Raw genomic sequence first — 17,112 nt, 5'->3', positions numbered from 1 at the left:
TTTCACCAAAATTCAAAGAAAGCCTCTAATCACAAGTGGTTTACAAATGTCACCTATTAAATATTTGAGGAATAGAGACAACTATTTAAATTATTTTGAAGAATAAAACAGGCAGAAAATTCAAAAATCATATTATCAATCTAAAATAACTTTTATAAAAAAGAGTGAAAGGGAATAAAGGGGAAAGGAGAAAAAACAAGTGGGAAATACCAGAAAGGGAGACAGAACATGAAAGACTCCTAACTCTGGGAAACGAACTAGGGGAGGTGGGCGGGGGGTGGGGGTGACTGGGTGGTGGGCACTGAGGTGGGCACTTGACGGGATGAGCACTGGGTGTTATTCTGTATGTTGACAAATTGAACACCAATAAAAAAAATTTATTTAGAAAACAAAACAAAAAATAAAAAATAAAATAACTTTTATGAAAAACAGATAATAATGGCACCAAAAATGTCACTCTTTTATAACTTTTAATATAAAATAATTATAATTATCCTAAATATGATACTAGCAACAAGAATACAAAATCTAGGGTCTTCTACAAAATCTAGAAGACCTGGGTGGCTCAGTTGTTGAGGGTCTGCCTTTGGCTCAGGGCATGATCCTAGGGTCCTGGGATTGAGGCCCACATTGGACTCCCTGCAGGGACCCTGCTTCTCCCTCTGTCTGTCTGCCTGTCTGTATCTCTCATGAATAAATAAATAATATCTTTAAAAAAACCACAAAATCTAACATGGAGAAATAATAATAACGAATATATATGTAAGAACATTAATTTTTATTACAGATATTAAGATAGCATAGAATTGTGAATAACATTATAAATTTATAAATGCTCTAATCAAACTGCTTGGAATCAATTCTTGGTTTGGATAGCTTTGGCTGTGTAACTTTGGCATGTTTTTGAGATTGAATTCAGTTTTCATATTTATGAAACCTGGATGAAATAAATAGAACAAACACTGTTATTTTCTTGTGTTATTATAAGGATTGAGTTACTATAAACATAAATGTATATTTAGGCTGTGTCAGGTATAAATCAAATTTATCTGTTTTTATTATTGCAATAATTACTGTAACATTTCAAAAGTGGAACATGACAATTTAAATGGTTGCCAAAAAGACTGTTGATGAAGCTTAGTTCAATTTCCTGTCAGATTTATAGAATTAACTAAGATTGAAAGAAAAATGTTATTAAATTTTGGGCAAAAAAACAAATTTACTCACCTCCTATATAACTACCTGGCTTGTTCTATGCTCTCTTTTACTAAGTAGATAAATCAGGTACTAGAAAGTTGTGTGTGTGTGTGTGTGTGTGTGAGAGAGAGAGAGAGAGAGGCCCCTTCCAACAAATACATAGTAACTTGAGTGTAGGATATCAGGCTCAATATAAGGTATTTAAATGAGTTCAAAGATATGGAATGAGAAGGAATGGAACACCACAAAAGTTGTAGTTACACAATTTTGCAAAATTTGATATCAAGAGATTTTTAATTTTTGAAGAAATATTTGTATTTATTTCTACATATGGGTTGGAAATAATCTGCCGCTCAAGTTTTTCCAATATCTTTTTTTTCCATAAAGTATTTATACTCTCCTAGTCTTTCGTTACAGATCTTGTATTAGCAAAATCTAATTGTTTCTAATTTGCAAAGAATTTATCTTCTCAAATATCCTCCAAATAGCTGCTTTAATCTCCTTGTTTCGAAGACTATATATGATGGGATTTAGGAAGGGAGGCAAAACTGTGTAAGCCACAGCAATCACCAAATCTTGAATGGATGAAGTCTTGGCAATTGGTCCCAAGGCACCAAAGAGCCCTGTAGTAAGGAAGAACATAATAACAATCAGCTGTGGAGAGCAGGTAGAAAACGCTTTTGCCCTACTCTCTACTGAAGGGATTCTGAGCACTGTTAAGAAGATCTGGATATAGGAGATGATCATAAGAACAAAGCAAACCAGCACAAAGCAGGAGCTCAGAGCCAGGCTCACAAACTCAGCAAAGAAAACCTCATGGGAAACCAGGGCCAAAACGTGGGAGATGTCACAGAAGAACTGGTGGATTTTTCTGTATCTTGATATGGGCTCCCAAAATATGTTGCCAGTGTGGACAGATGCATAAATAAAGCAACTCAGCCAGGCAATGGCTGCTATGTGGTGGCATTTTTCTGATGTCATAATGGCTTCATATTGGAGGGGGTGGCAAATGGCAACATAGCGATCATAGGACATGACAGTGAGAAAGGCCAGCTCAGCAGATGCAAAAGCAAAGAAAAAATAGACTTGAGCCACACAGCCAAGGTAAGAGATGGAGTTACTGTGAGTCAGGGAGCTGTGGATTGACTTAGGCACAGTGACTGAAACATAGCACAAATCTAAAAAGGAGAGGTTCTTCAGAAAGAAGTACATAGGCCGGTGAAGATACTGATCAAAAGTAATGATAATCATGATGAGAACGTTCCACACCACTGCTGTCAGATAAATCAGCAGAAAGAGTCCAGCATGAAGTATCTGTAGCTCGCAGATGTCAGAAAACCCCATGAGCAGGAACTCTGTCACTTCTGTGAGATTGTCCATTGGGCAAGGAAAACTGTGTTCTGTTTAAGAAAATACATAATAATTAAAAATAAGACAAAGAAAAATAAACAAAGTATTGTCTTAATATGATGCTGTAGGAATTATATCCCCTAGTTAAAGGAATAAATTAAATATCTTCAATATTACTTAAGTAAATGAGATGGTGGTAGACTTTTTTAAATTTAAAATTTTGGGGTTTTTTAAAGATTTTATTTATTTACTCATGAGAGACACATACAGAGAGAGAGAAGCAGAGACACAGGCAGAGGAAGAAGCAGGCTCCATGCAGAGAGCCCGACATGGGACTCTATCCTGGGTCTCCAGGATCATGCCCTGGGCTGAAGGTGGTACAAAACCCCTGAGCCACCCAGGCTGCCCTAAATTTAAATTTTTTTGAAATTAAATTCATTTAGCAAACATACAGTACATCATTAGTTTCAGATGTAGAGTCCAGTGATTCCTCAGTTGCCTGTAATACCCAAAGCTCATTACATCATGTGCCCTCCTTAAGGTCCATCACAGAGTAACCCCATGCCCCCCACCCACACCCCCAGCAACTTTTAGTTGGTTTCCTATAGTTAAAAATCTCATGGTTTGTCTCCCTCTCTGATTTCTTCCCATTCAGTTTTCCATCCCTTCACCTGTAATCCTTTGTGCTAATTCTTATATTGCACATATGAGTGAAACCATATAAGTGTATTTCTCTGATTGACTTATTTAATTCTGCATAATGCCCTCCAGTTCCATCCACGCTGATGTATCTTATTTATCCATCCCTGTCAATGGACACCTTGGGCTCTTTCCATAGTTTAGCTATTGTGGATTTATTTTTAAGGAAAAAACCCGATACTTTATTTATAGGCTTCTTTGGCACACAGAAGGGTCATAAAGTCAATCATCATCTCATCATCTCTATGCTAAAATTTCCCACATCTAAATCTCCCAATTCTTCCTCTGTTCCATGTAGCCATCTCTACATTTGGTAACTCCTGGCTATACCACTGAAACTTCACAATCAACATGAATCAAAATTTGTTTACTATTGATCATGTCCTCTGAATATCCTTTAAATTCATTCACATGTTTCACGTTAAAATATGTTCTCTGACTCTCTCTCTCTCTCTCTCTCTCTGTCCTGAACTTTTTTAAACAGGTTCATTTAGAATTTGCTAACTCCAAACTTTGTCTCTCCTATCCATATTTTACTCAACACTAGAGTAGCCTTACTAAACTCCGATTAGATCATGTCAATGCTCTACTTAAAAATCATTCAAGTTACCATTTTGCTTGAAGGAAAACTCAAATGCCCTAACATATCCTCAAAACTGTTTTTTTTTTTAATTCTAGTATATTTAGTGTTCTACTAGTCTCAGGTGTACAATATAGTGATTCAATAATTTTATACATTACTCAGTGCTCATCAAGGTAAGTTTACTCTTAATATTCTTCACCTATTTCACCCATCCCTTCACCCACTTCCCCTTTGGTAACCATCACATTATTCTATATTTAGGAATCTGGGCTTTTTTTGTTTGTCTCTTTTTTCTTTGCTTGTTTGTTTTGTTCCTTAAATTCCACATATGAGTGAAATCAAATGGCATTTGTCTTTCTCTGACTTATTGCACATAGCATTTTACCCTCCAATACTGTTACCAATGGTGAGATTTCATTCTTCTTTATGACTGAGTAATTTTCAACATATATATATCTTCTTTATCGATCCATGAACTCTTGAGCTGCCTCTGTATCTTGGCTATTGTAAATAATGTTGAAATAAACACAGGAGTGCATGTATCTTTTTAAATTAGTGTTTTAATTTCCTTTTGGTAAATATCTAGGAGTGGAATTATTCAATCATATGGTGATTCTATTTTATTTTCTATGCTATAAATGCTTATATTAAGGAAAAAGCATTCAAATAAGCAAAATTATACCACAGGGAACTAAAAAAAAGAATAAACTTGTCCAAAATTTACTAGAAAAAAGGAAACAAAAAAATCAGAAGTAAATAAGAGACAAGAATAAACAATAACATTACATTGAAAGTAATGACCAGCTTAAAAAAGAAAGAAATGCTTGACAATGCTTTAACTACATTAACTAAGGAAAATGAATGAAGGCTCAAAAACAAAAATGAGAAATGGGAGAGAAAACAATACAACAGATACTGCATAAATACAGTGTGATAACAGATTACTATAAATAATTTTATATACTAACAAATCAGATAATTTAGAAAAAAAACGCGTAATTCCTAAAAATGGTCTAGATACAAAAAATAGGAATTCTTGTAGACCAATAACAAGAATGAAAACTGAATTAAGAATCAAAATCAACCAGCACAGAAAAGCCTGAGACCCTATGATTTCTTTGGTGAATTCTACCAAACATTAAAAACTGATAATAATTAATGATAAGCTTATGAAAATTTTAAAAGTAGTAGATGAGAGGGTACATTTAACATCATTCTGTGGGGCCATTATCATCCTGATACCAAATCAGGAAAAAAAATAATAAAAGAACAAAAAAGGGTACCTCTCCCTTGAGCTCGCTCACTCTCACATCTAGAGAGTGAGTGTATGTTCACCTTAATAAACTCTTCTGCTTGTTAATGCGCATCTACTGTGTTGTGTCTGTCCTTGAATCCTTTCTCAAAATAAATAAATAAATAAATAAATAAATAAATAAATAAATAAATACACACACACACACAAAAAAAAAAAAACAGAAACAAAAAGTCTGGTTTGTCTGATGTAAGTACTACTACTCTTTCTTTTGACATTTATTTGCATAATACATGCTTCTCCATCCCCTCACTTTCAATCTGCAGTTGTCTTTAAGTCTGAAATAAGCCTATTTTTTATCCATCCTAACACCCTATGTCTTTGATTGGAGCATTTATTCCATTTGCAGTCACAGCAATTAATGATAGATATATATTTATTGCCATTTTATTCTTGTCATTGTTTTTGGAGATTTTTCTCTGATCCTTTATTGGTTTTGTCACTTTTGGTCACTTCCCTCTGCTCAAAGAGTTCCCTTTAATATTTCTTACAGAGCTAGTTTAGTGGTCATTAACTCCTTTAATTTTTGTTTGTCTGGGAAACTCCCTACCTCTCCTTCTCTTCTTTATGACAGCCTTGCTGGATAGAATATTCTTGGCTGCAGATTTTTCCCACTCAGCATTTTTAATATATTATGACACTTTCTTCTGGCTTGCCAATTTTCTTTTAGGAAATCTCCAGCTAGCTTTATATGTTTTCCTTTTTCTTTTTTAAGATTTATTTATGTATTTATTCATGAGAGACAGACAGACAGAGAGAGAGAGAGAGAGGCAGAGACACAAGCAAAGGGAGAACCAGGCTCCATGCAGGGAGCCTGATATGGGACTCAATCCTGGGACTCCAGGATCACGCTCTGAGCTGAAGTCAGGTGCTAAACCACTGAACCACCCAGGGATCCCCGCCTTATGTGTTTTCCTTTGTGAGTTAGGGACTTCTTTTGTCTTGCTGCTTTTAGTTTTTTTTTTTCTTTATTGCTATATTATGCAAGTTTAATTACAACATGTCTTGCTATTGATCTACTTTTGTTGATTTTGGTGGGAATTCTCTATGCCTTTTGCATCTGGATATCTGTTTCCTTCCCCAGATTAGGAATGCTTCAGCTATTATTGCTTTAAATAAATTTGCTGCCCCCCTTTTCTCTTTCTTCTTCTGAGATTCCTATAGTACAAATGCTATTACATTTGATAGAGATACAGAGTTCCCTCAGTCTATACTCATGTTGCATAATTCTTTCTCTCTTTTGTTCACCTTCATTATTTTCCATTATTTTGTCTTCTAAGTCACTAGTTTGTTCCACTGCCAGATCCTCTAGCCAGCTGTTCACTGCACAAACCATGTTTCCAGTCTACCTTATTACATTCTTCATCACTGATTGATTCTTTTTTTAACTCTTAACTCTGTGGTAAGTGTTTTCCTAATGTCTTCTATTCTTTTCTTAAGCCCAGTGAGTATCCTTATGATTGCTGCTTTAAATTCTCCATCAGGCATGTTGTTTATAGATCTGTTTCACTTAGATCTCTGGCTATCACCTTATCTCATTCTTTAATTTGGGATAAATTCCTCCATCTTTCCTTCTCTGTGTTAGAAAGGCCATGTAGGTTTCCTGTTCCTGAAAGTAATGGCCTTCCTTATGAGGAAGAAGTCTTGTCATGTCTAGGGACTGGCACTTCAGGTGTATGCTGTGTGGGCTCTGCTGTGGGATTGTGGCTGCTCTTGCCTGTTGTGGGCAGTGTTTTATCCCTGAGCTGAATATGCACTGGTCTGCTTGTAAAATGATACCTGACACCAACTCCACCAGATCTGAAGCCCTGCCAAACTTTCAGGTTAGGAGATGTCTTGTGAGCAGGGGCTCGTGCTCATCTCCTGGATGTCCACCACATTAGAACTGAAGGAATCTTAACTATGGCAGCCGTGAGGGGTTGGGTGAAAGCAAGTTAGGCAGACAGTGTAAGTGCTGCACTACTTCCTGCAGATGGCTGTGTATTTTTGCTGAGGGACAGGAGAGGGAAATGGTGCTAGCCCGCTCCTTTATTCATTGGTAGGTGTCTCCTTGAAAGCTTCCTCTCAGGGATGCACTGGGAGAAAAGTGAATAATCTTCCACTCGTGTGCCCAGGCATTCTTCAGATTGCTCTTTACATGCTTCAGAGTTTTGTTTTGTTTTTACACTTAAGATGGTTACATTTTATTTTATTTTTTTAAATTTTTTTTTGATTTATTTATGATAGGCACACAGTGAGAGAGAGAGAGAGGCAGAGACACAGGCAGAGGGAGAAGCAGGCTCCATGCACCGGGAGCCCGACGTGGGATTCGATCCCAGGTCTCCAGGATCGCGCCCTGGGCCAAAGGCAGGCGCCAAACTGCTGTGCCACCCAGGGATCCCCAAGATGGTTACATTTTATTATATATAAACCAGATTTCTGTCTCGGGAAATCTGATGGATAGTATGCCATTTATAGATGTGAGAAATACTGAAGGAGCAGATTTGGAGAATAAAGAGAAAAGGAAAGAAAATGAGTGGAAAATATCAGAGAGGGTGACAGAACATGAGAGACTCCTAACTCTGGGAAACAAACAAGGAGTAGTGGAAGGAGAGGGGGGCGAGGGGAAGGGGATGGGCGAGGGGATGGGCGAGTAGTGACAGGCTCCAGTGTTTACCTACCTTCTCTCCAGGAGCAGGGCAGTGCCCTCTGGGCTCTATCCCAGCCAAACCAACTGACCTTTACAATTCCATTCTTAAAGTTCCAGGCAACAAGAACTAATGAAATTCAACCCCTCTCATATTCTAAGCCAATGGCTTTGGGGAAACATTCTCCTTGTGTATTACTCTTCTGTGCTCCTCTATTTCCCCCACCCTTGTTTGTGACCACAGCTCCTTCACCTACACAGGACCCACAATCTCTTTCTCCCTAAACCATGAGTTGGTATTTCCTACTCTCTTTAATATGGCCTCTTCTCTCTCTTTAGTTGTGGAGTTATAAATCCACACATTATGTGAGGAATGGATGGACAGCTGTGGAATTTCTCTTTGTCAGTGACAAAAAATAAATGTACAAAAATTTTCCTGCATCTTGAATAAATGGGTTTTAATATTCTTTCTTTCTGTTGACAGGAGAGAGTTCAGTTTGAGGAGAAACTTCCCAAGAGATGTGAGGATACATAGAGTGCAGGAGTATAAGAGTTCTTGCTTCAGCCCCCTGTGTATTCCAAGACTGTCAAAGGCCAGAGGAGCATGATTACACTGGATGTGGGGTAACTATGCAATAGAGCAGTTTCAGGATATTATGCCTATCCCTATTTTATTCAAATATACGACATTTGAGGAGGTACCAGTTAGATAGCACATTCCTGGTATATGCCTTGGGCAGAACAGAACCTCTGAACTTGTTCATTCACCTGGGATCATTTTCTTCAAATACACAATTTGACTACGTAAGAATATCCTAAGTCCTAATCTTCCTCCTCCATGTCTCAATATCTCACTCAAAATATTAATAAATCAAGTTCATAAAGTTAATAAAACTAAGATAACCTGTGTTCTGATGGGATTGAAGGAGGTCTGAGTTCTATTCATATTCTGACACAGCTGAGCTGCTTTAAATTGAGGAAGCTAAAACTAAATTTGAGTTTCAATTTCCACAATAACAAAATGGCAGTAAATGAGATGAGTTTTTGAAAACATTTAATTTGAGCGCTATGAAGTCTTCTTACACATACTTCAAAATGGCCTTTTCTGGGTGATTCCTACTTCTGAAAAGTTACTTCTTATTCTACTTGTATTAAGAAACAATTCTCAATGCTAAGAAACAAAGTAAACAAATCTCTACCATGAAGTATTTTTTCTAATAGCTCCAAACTGAATTAGGTATCTTCTAAGCTAATTAAATTAATAAAAATCAATGTACACTGCCTGAGCTAAGTTATTTTGTTTACTTATTTTATTGAAAAAAATCACATAGCACAACTAAGGGAATGATCAAATCACTTTAATAAAACACCTGTCTTCATGTTTTTCTCAAAAACAGGTTGAAATTATTGGTTACATAAACCTCATGACAAGTAAAACTCATTTTTCCCTTAATGGATAAAAACCTGAGAAATAGAAAATGAATAATACCTTGATAAAATAACGTAGTTTCTCGATATGTATTCGCTTTCTGCAGTAATGATGATAAGGCAATATTTCTGACTTCTTCCTCTGTTTATATCCAGAAGAAACAGCCCAAATTAATGTGCAAACACAGTGATGAAGAAAAGATGGTGTAAAATATATCATAGAATATTTTCCATTAGATGCCCACAGAGATGGGGGCCCCTGGAGTCTGGAGCAAATTGGCTTCCAGAAGTAGACTGAGGGATATTGCTCTCAGGTACATGCAGAGTTTTTACAGATCAAATTGGAATAATACCTGCTGCAAAAGAAAACAGAATATGGAGTGGATAATAATAGAACCCAAGTCTATAGGGAAATGATGAGCCTAGTTATTAAGACAGTAAGCAAAGTCAAGAACAATAACAAAAAAGTATTTTCCACTGATCATTTATTTTTAATTCTTATTTTATTTTATTCTCCACATTTTAAATTCCAGATGGTTACATACAGTGCAATATTAGTTTTAGGTATAGAATTCATGATCCATCAGTTACATACAACGCCCAGGTTAATCAGTACATGTGCCCTCTTTAATACCCATCACCCATTTAACCCATCCCCTCACTAACTCCCCTCAGGTAAACGTCAGATTGTTCTGTATAGTTAAGAGTCTGTCTCGTGGCTTAACTCTCTATTTTATCCTGCTTACTGTTTTGTTTCTTAAATTCCACAGTTTGAGTGAAATCATATGTTGGTTGCCTTTTATTTGCCTTTCTCTGATCGAACTTTTTTCACTTCACATAATACTCTCTAGTTCCATCCATATTATTGTGAATAGCAAGATTCTATTCCCTTTTTTATGGCTGAGTAATATTACATTGAGTATATATACCACATCTTCTTTATCCATTCATCAGTCCATGGAAATTTGAGTTCTTTCCACAATTTGGCTATTGTTGATAATGCTACTATAAGCATTAGGGTGCATGTATCCCTTCCAATCAGTGTTTTTGCATCCTTTGGATAAATACTTAGTATTGCAATTCTAATCCTAGAGCAGTTCTATTTCTAACTTTGAGAAAACTCCATACTGGTTTCCAGAGTAGCTGCACCTGTTGGCATTCCAACCAGCAGTGCAAGAGAATTCCCCTTTCTCCACATCCTTGCCAATACCTATAGTTTCCTGTGGTGTTAATTTTAGTCATGCTGTCTTGAGGTGATATCTCATTGAGGTTTGATTTGCATTTCCCTGATGATGAGTGATGTTGAGCATCTTTTCATGTGTCTATTTTTTTTTAATTTTTTTTATTTATTTATGATAGTCACACAGAGAGAGAGAGAGAGGCAGAGACACAGGCAGAGGGAGAAGCAGGCTCCATGCACTGGGAGCCTGACGTGGGATTCGATCCCGGGTCTCCAGGATCACGCCCTGGGCCAAAGGCAGGCGCTAAACCACTGCACCACCCAGGGATCCCTTTTCATGTGTCTATTAGTCATCTGTGTCTTCTTTGGAAAAATGTCTACTCATGAGTTCTGTGCATTTCTTAACTGGATAGTTTAATTTAGAGGGGATTGAGTTTGATAAATTCTTTAAAGATTTTGATACTAAGCCTTTATCAGATATGTATTTTGCAAATAACATCTCCCATTCCTTGGTCAGCCTTTTAGATTTGTTGATAGTTTCCTTCGCTGTGCAGATTTTTATTTTGATGAAGTCCCAATAGTTTATTTTTCCTTTTGTTTTCCTTGCCTGAGGAGACATATAGAGTAAAAAGTTGGTACCTCTTATATCAAAGAGGTTGCAGCTGTGTTCTTTGATAGGACTTTTGGTTTCCTTCTCACTTAGATCTTTCATCCATTTTGAACTTATTTTTCTGTGTGATGTAAGAAAGTGTTTCAGTTTCATAGTTTTAGCGTGTTGCTGTCAAGTTTTCCCAGCACCAGTTGTTGAAGAGGCTATCTTTTTCCTATTGGATAATCTTTGCTGCTTTTCTTGAAGATTAATTGACCATATGGTTTTGGGTTCATTTCTGGGTTTTCTATTCTGTTTTAATGACCTATGTGTCTTTGTGTGTGTGTGTGTGTGTGTGTGCCAATAACATACTGTCTTAGCCACTACAACTTTGTAATACAACTTGAAATCCAGAATTGTAATGCCCCCAACTTTGCTTTTCTTGTTCAAGAATGTTTGGACTATTTGGGGTCTTATGTTGTTCCATATAAATTTTAGGATTACTTCCTTGGCTCTGTGAAAAATGCTGGTAGTATTTTAATAGGGATTGCATTAAAAGTGCAGATTTCTTTGGGTAATCTAGACATTTTAACAATATTTTTTCCTCCGATCTATGAACATGAACTGCAAGTCCTGTTTGAATTCTTTCAGCCAGGGCAGCTCCGGTGGCGCAGCGGATTAGCGCCACCTGCAGCCCGGGGTGTGATCCTGGAGACCCGGGATTGAGTCCCACGTCAGGCTCCCTGCATAGAGCCTGCTTCACCCTCTGCCTGTGTCTCTGCCGCTCTCTCTCTCTCTCTCTCTCTCTCTCTCCTCTGTCTCTCTGTGTTTGTCTCTATGAATAAATAAATAAAATATTTAAAAAATAAATAAATTCTTTCAGCCATGTTTTATAGTTTTCAAAGTACAGATCTTTTAGCAATTTGGTTAAGTTTATTCCTAGGTTTCTTATGGTATTTGGTGCCATTGTAAATAGCTTTGATTCCTTAATTTCTTTCTTTTGCTTTATTGTTGGTGAATAGAAATGCAACAGATTTCTGTACATTGATTTTGTATCCTATGAATTTACTGAATGCATGTATTATTCTAGTAATTTTTTGGTGGAGTCCTTTGGGTTTTCTATATAGAATATCATGTCATTTCCAAATACTGAAAGTTTGACTTATTTATTGCCAATTTTGGATGCTTTTTATATCTTTTTGTTGTTGTATTGCTGAGGCTAGGACTTCTAGTACTATGTTGAATAACAGTGGTGAGAGTGGACATTCCTGTCTTGTTTAGTTCCTGACTATAGAGGAAAAGTTCTGTTTTTCCTCATTGAGGATGATATTAGTTGTTGGTTTTTGGTATTTGGCCTTTATTATGTTGTACATTCCCAGCAAACCTACTTCATTAAGGTTTTGTAGCATGAATGAATGTTGTGCTTTGTCACATACCTCTTCTGTATCTATTGAAAGGACCGTTTGGTTCTTATCCTTTTATTAATGTAGTATATCACTTTGATTGATTTGTGAATATGAACCACCCTTGCAGCACAGAAATAAACCCCACTTGATCCTGATGAATTATTATTTTAATGTAATGTTATATTTTATTTTTTAGTATCTTATTGAGAATTTTCGCATTCATTTTCACCAGGGATCTTGGTCTATAGTTCTCTTTTTTAGTTGAGTCAGTCTGGTTTTGGTATCAGGGTAATGCTGGCCTCACAGAATGATTTTGGATGTTTTCCTTCCATTTATATTTGTTTAGAATAGTTTGAGAGTAATAGGTATTAACTGTTCTTTCAAAGTTTGCTAGAATTCGCCTGTGAAGCCATCTGACCCTGGAGTTTTGTTTCTTGGGATTTTTTTGAATGCTGATTCAATTTCTTTGCTAGCTATTGGTTTGTTCAAGTTTTCTATTTCCTCCTGTTGTTTCTTCTTTCTCCTTTCTCATTTGTAATTTTATTTATTTGGATCCTTTCTCTGTTGTTTTTGACAAGTCTGGCTAGGGAGTTATCAAATTTAGTAAGTTTTTCAAAGAAAAGCATTTTATTGATTTTTTTATTGTGTTTTTTTGTTTGGTTTGGTTTGGGGGGAGTTTTGGGGGGGGGTTTGTTTGTTATTAGTTTCTATGTCATTTATTTCTGATCTAATCTTTATTATTTCCTTCCTTCTGCTGGCTGAAGGTGTCTTTTGTTGCTATTTTTCTAGCTCCTTTAGCTGGGTTTTTACTTGAGATTTCTTGTTTTTTAAGATAGCTCTCTATTGCTTTTTACTTCCCTCTTAGGACATTTTTGCTTCATTCCAAAAGTTTGGGGCCATTGTGGTTTCATTTTAACTTGTTTCCATGCATTTTTTAATTTCTTCTTTGATTTTCTGGTTGGCCTATTCATTGTTTAGTAGCCTGTTGTTCAACCTCCATGTGTTTGTGGTTTTTCCAAATTTTTCTTGTGGTTAACTTCAAGTTTCATAGGTTTGTGGTCAGAAAAGATGCATAGTATGACCTAAGTCTTTTTGTACTTGTGAAGGCTGACTTGTGGCCTGGTATGTGATCTACTGTTGAGAATTTCCCACATTCACTTGAAAAGAATGTGTGTTCTGCTGTTTTAGGATGGAATGTTCTGAATATATCTGGTAAGTCCCTCTGGTCCAGTATTTCTTTCAAAGCCTTTGTTTCCTTGTTGATTTTCTGCTTAGATAATCTGTCCACTATGTCAGGGAGATGTTTAAGTCCCCTACTATTATTGTTATTATTGTCAAGGAGTTCCTTTATTTTTGCAGATAATTGTTTTGCTACTCCTGCTTTTCTTGACATCCATTTGTGGGATACCCATTTCTCCACTTCTAATGGGCAGTTGCCTTTAGGTCTGAAATGAACCTCTTGTAGGCAGTATATAGATGCATCTTGTTTTTATCCATTCTGACATTCTATTTGTTTTGATTGAAGCATTTAATCCATTTACATTCAATGTAATTTTAGATAGATATATATTTAGTGCCATTACTTATTTTGTCTTTCTTTCTGGAGATTTTTTCTATTCTTTTCTTGTCTTTGTCATTTTGATCTTTTCTCCCACTCAAAGAGTTCCCTTTAAAATTCCTTGAAGGGCTAGTTTAATGGTTACGAACTTCTTTAGTTTTTGTTTGTCTGCAAACTCTTTGTCTCTCCTTTTACCCTGAATAATAGCAAAGCTATTATATAGTATTCTTGGTTGTGGATTTTTCCCACTCACAACTTAAATATATCATGCCACTCTACTCCGGCTTGCCAAGTTTCTGTGGAGAGATGTGCAGTTAGATTTAGGGTCTTAATCTGTAAGTAAAGGACTCATTTCATCTTTCACTTGTAAGGTTTTTTTTTTTTTTTCTCTATTGCCATATTTCACAGGTTAAATTACAATGTATTTTTGTTGTTGTTGTTGGCCTACTTTGTTGATATTAATGGGAGTTCTCTGTGTCTCCTGGGTCTGGATGTCTGTTTCCTTCATCAGATTAAGGGACATTTTCAGCTATTACTTCCTCAAGTATTCCACCCCCTGTTCTTTCTCTTCTTTTTCTGAGTGTTGTCCTATAATATAGGTGTAATGATCTTTTTAAAGATTTCTTTTATTTACTTGAGACACAGAAGGAGAAGGGGCAGAGGGAGAGCAGAAATAATCTCCAGCAGACGCCCAGATGAGCATGGAGCCCCGTAAAGGTCTCCACCTCAGGCTCTCCAGATCATGACCTAAGCTGAAATCAAGAGTTGGCCACTCTCTATAAAAAAGGCATAAAGGGGGATCCCTGGGTGGCGCAGCGGTTTGGCCCCTGCCTTTGGCCCAGGGCGCGATCCTGGAGACCCGGGATCGAATCCCACATTGGGCTCCCGGTGCATGGAGCCTGCTTCTCCCTCTGCCTGTGTCTCTGCCTCTCTCTCTCTCTCTCTCTCTGTGTGTGTGTGTGACTATTATTAAAAAATAAATAATTAAAAAAAAGGCATAAAGGACTCAAGAGACTATATGACTGAAGAATTTAGATCTAATTAGGCAGAAATTAAAAATCAATTAAATGCGATGTAATCAAAACTAGAGGTCCTAACGACAAAGGTTAACGAGGTGGAAGAACGAGTGAGTGACATAGAAGACAAGTTGATGGCAAAGAGGGAAACTGAGGAATAAAGAGACAAACAATTAAAAGATCATGAGGATAGATTAAGGGAAATAAGTGACAGCCAGAGGAAGAAAAATCTACGTTTAATTGGGGTTCCCGAGGGTGCCGAAAGGGACAGAGGTCCAGAATACGTATTTGAACAAATCCTAGCTGAAAACTTTCCTAATCTGAGAAGGAAAACAGGCATTCAGATCCAGGAAATAGAGAGATTCCCCCCCTAAAATCAATAAAAACCTTTCAACATCTCGACATTTAATAGGGAAACTGGCAAATTCCAAAGATAAAGAGAAGATCCTTAAAGCAGCAAGAGACAAGAGATCCCTAACTTATATGGGGAGAAATATCAGATTAACATCAGACCTCTCCGCAGAGACCTGGCAGGCCAGAAACGGCTGGCAGGATATATTCAGGGTCCTAAATGAGAAAAAAATGCAGCCAAGAATACTTTATCCAGCAAGGCTCTCACTCAGAATGGAAGGAGAGATAAAGAGCCTCCGAGACAGGCAAGAACTGAAAGAATATGTTACCTCCAAACCAGCTCTGCAAGAAATCTTAAGGGGGACTCTTAAAATTCCCCTTTAAGAAGAAGTCCAATGGAACAATCCACAAAACAGGGACTGAATAGGTATCATGATGCCACTAAACTCAATCTTTCAATAGTAACTCTGAACGTGAATGGGCCCCATCAAAAGGCACGGGGTTTCAGACTGGATAAAAAAGCAGGACCTATCTATTTGCTGTCTACAAGAGACTCGTTTTAGACAGAAGGACACCTACAGCCTGAAAATAAAAGGTGCTATTCAAATGGTCCTCAAAAGAAAGCAGGGGTAGCCATCCTTATATCAGATAAACTAAATTTATCCCGAAGATTAGTGAGAGATGAAGAGAAGATCATACTTAAAGGATCTATCCAACAAGAGGATTTAACAATCCTCAATATATATGCCCCGAATGTGGGAGCTGCCAAGTATATCAATCAATTAATAACCAAAGTTAAGACATACTTAGATAATAATACACTTATACTTGGTGGCTTCAATGCAGCACTTTCTATAATCGACAGGTCTTCTAAACACAACATCTCCAAAGAAACAAGAGCTTTAAATAATACATTGGACCAGATGGATTTCACAGATACTTACAGAACTTTACATCCAAACACAACTGAATACATAGTCTTCTCAAGTGCACATGGAACTTTCTCCAAAATAGACCACATGCTGAGTCACAAATCAGGTCTTAAACCGATACCAAAAGATTGGGATTGTCCATGCGTATTTTCAGACCATAATGCTTTGAAACTAGAACTAAATCACAAGAAGAAGTTTGGAAGGATTTCAAACATGTGGACGTTAAGGACCATCCTGCTAAAAGATGAAAGGGTCAACCAGGAAATTAGAGAAGAATTAAAAAGATTCATGGAAACTAATGAGAATGAAGATACAACCATTCAAAATCTTTGGGATGCAGCAAAAGCAGTCCTGAGGGGGAAATACATCGCAATACAAGCATCCCTCAAAAATTAGAAAAAGCTCAAATACACAAGAAAACCTTGCACCTAAAAAACTAGAGAAAGAACAGCAAATAAAACACCAAGCAGAAGAGAGATAAAAAAAGATTTGATCAAAACTCAATGAAATAGAGACCAGAAGAACTGTGGAATAGATCAACAAAACCAGGAGTTGGTTCTTTGAAGGAATTAGTAAGATAGATAAACCATTAGCCAGCCTTATTAAAAACAAAAGAGAAAAGACTGAAATCAATAAATCATGAATGAGAAGGCAGAGATCACCACCAATACCAAGGAAATACTAATGATTTTAAAAACTTATTATGAGCAGCTATATGCCAATAATCAAGCAACCTAGAAGATATGGATACATTTCTGGAAAACCACAAATTACCAAATTGGAACAGGAAGAAAGAGAAAACCTGAACAGACCAATAATCAGGGAGCAATTGAAGCAGTCATCACAAACTCCCGAGACACAAAAGTCCAGGGCCAGATGGCTTCC

The 17,112-nt window shown here is 36.8% G+C and overlaps 1 protein-coding gene across 1 annotated transcript; it reads right to left on the bottom strand.

The window, feature by feature from the left end:
- Nucleotides 1-1,483: 1,483 nt before the first annotated feature.
- On the bottom strand, nt 1,484-2,593 carry LOC144289146 (olfactory receptor 14I1-like). Its single transcript, XM_077857413.1, has one exon. The coding sequence runs from the start codon at nt 2,575-2,577 to the stop codon at nt 1,633-1,635; it is 945 nt and encodes a 314-aa protein (XP_077713539.1). The 5' UTR covers nt 2,578-2,593; the 3' UTR covers nt 1,484-1,632.
- Nucleotides 2,594-17,112: the final 14,519 nt, after the last annotated feature.

This window comes from Canis aureus, chromosome 18, assembly GCF_053574225.1.
Source record: "Canis aureus isolate CA01 chromosome 18, VMU_Caureus_v.1.0, whole genome shotgun sequence".
Taxonomy (NCBI): domain Eukaryota; kingdom Metazoa; phylum Chordata; class Mammalia; order Carnivora; family Canidae; genus Canis; species Canis aureus.
Note: the sequence above shows the minus strand (reverse complement) of the source record. Positions and strands in the feature narration are given on the sequence as shown.

Excerpts from the sequence above, each read along its gene's own strand:
- LOC144289146 (XM_077857413.1), bottom strand. The coding sequence starts at position 2,577 with ATGGACAATCTCACAGAAGTGACAGAGTTCCTGCTCATGGGGTTTTCT.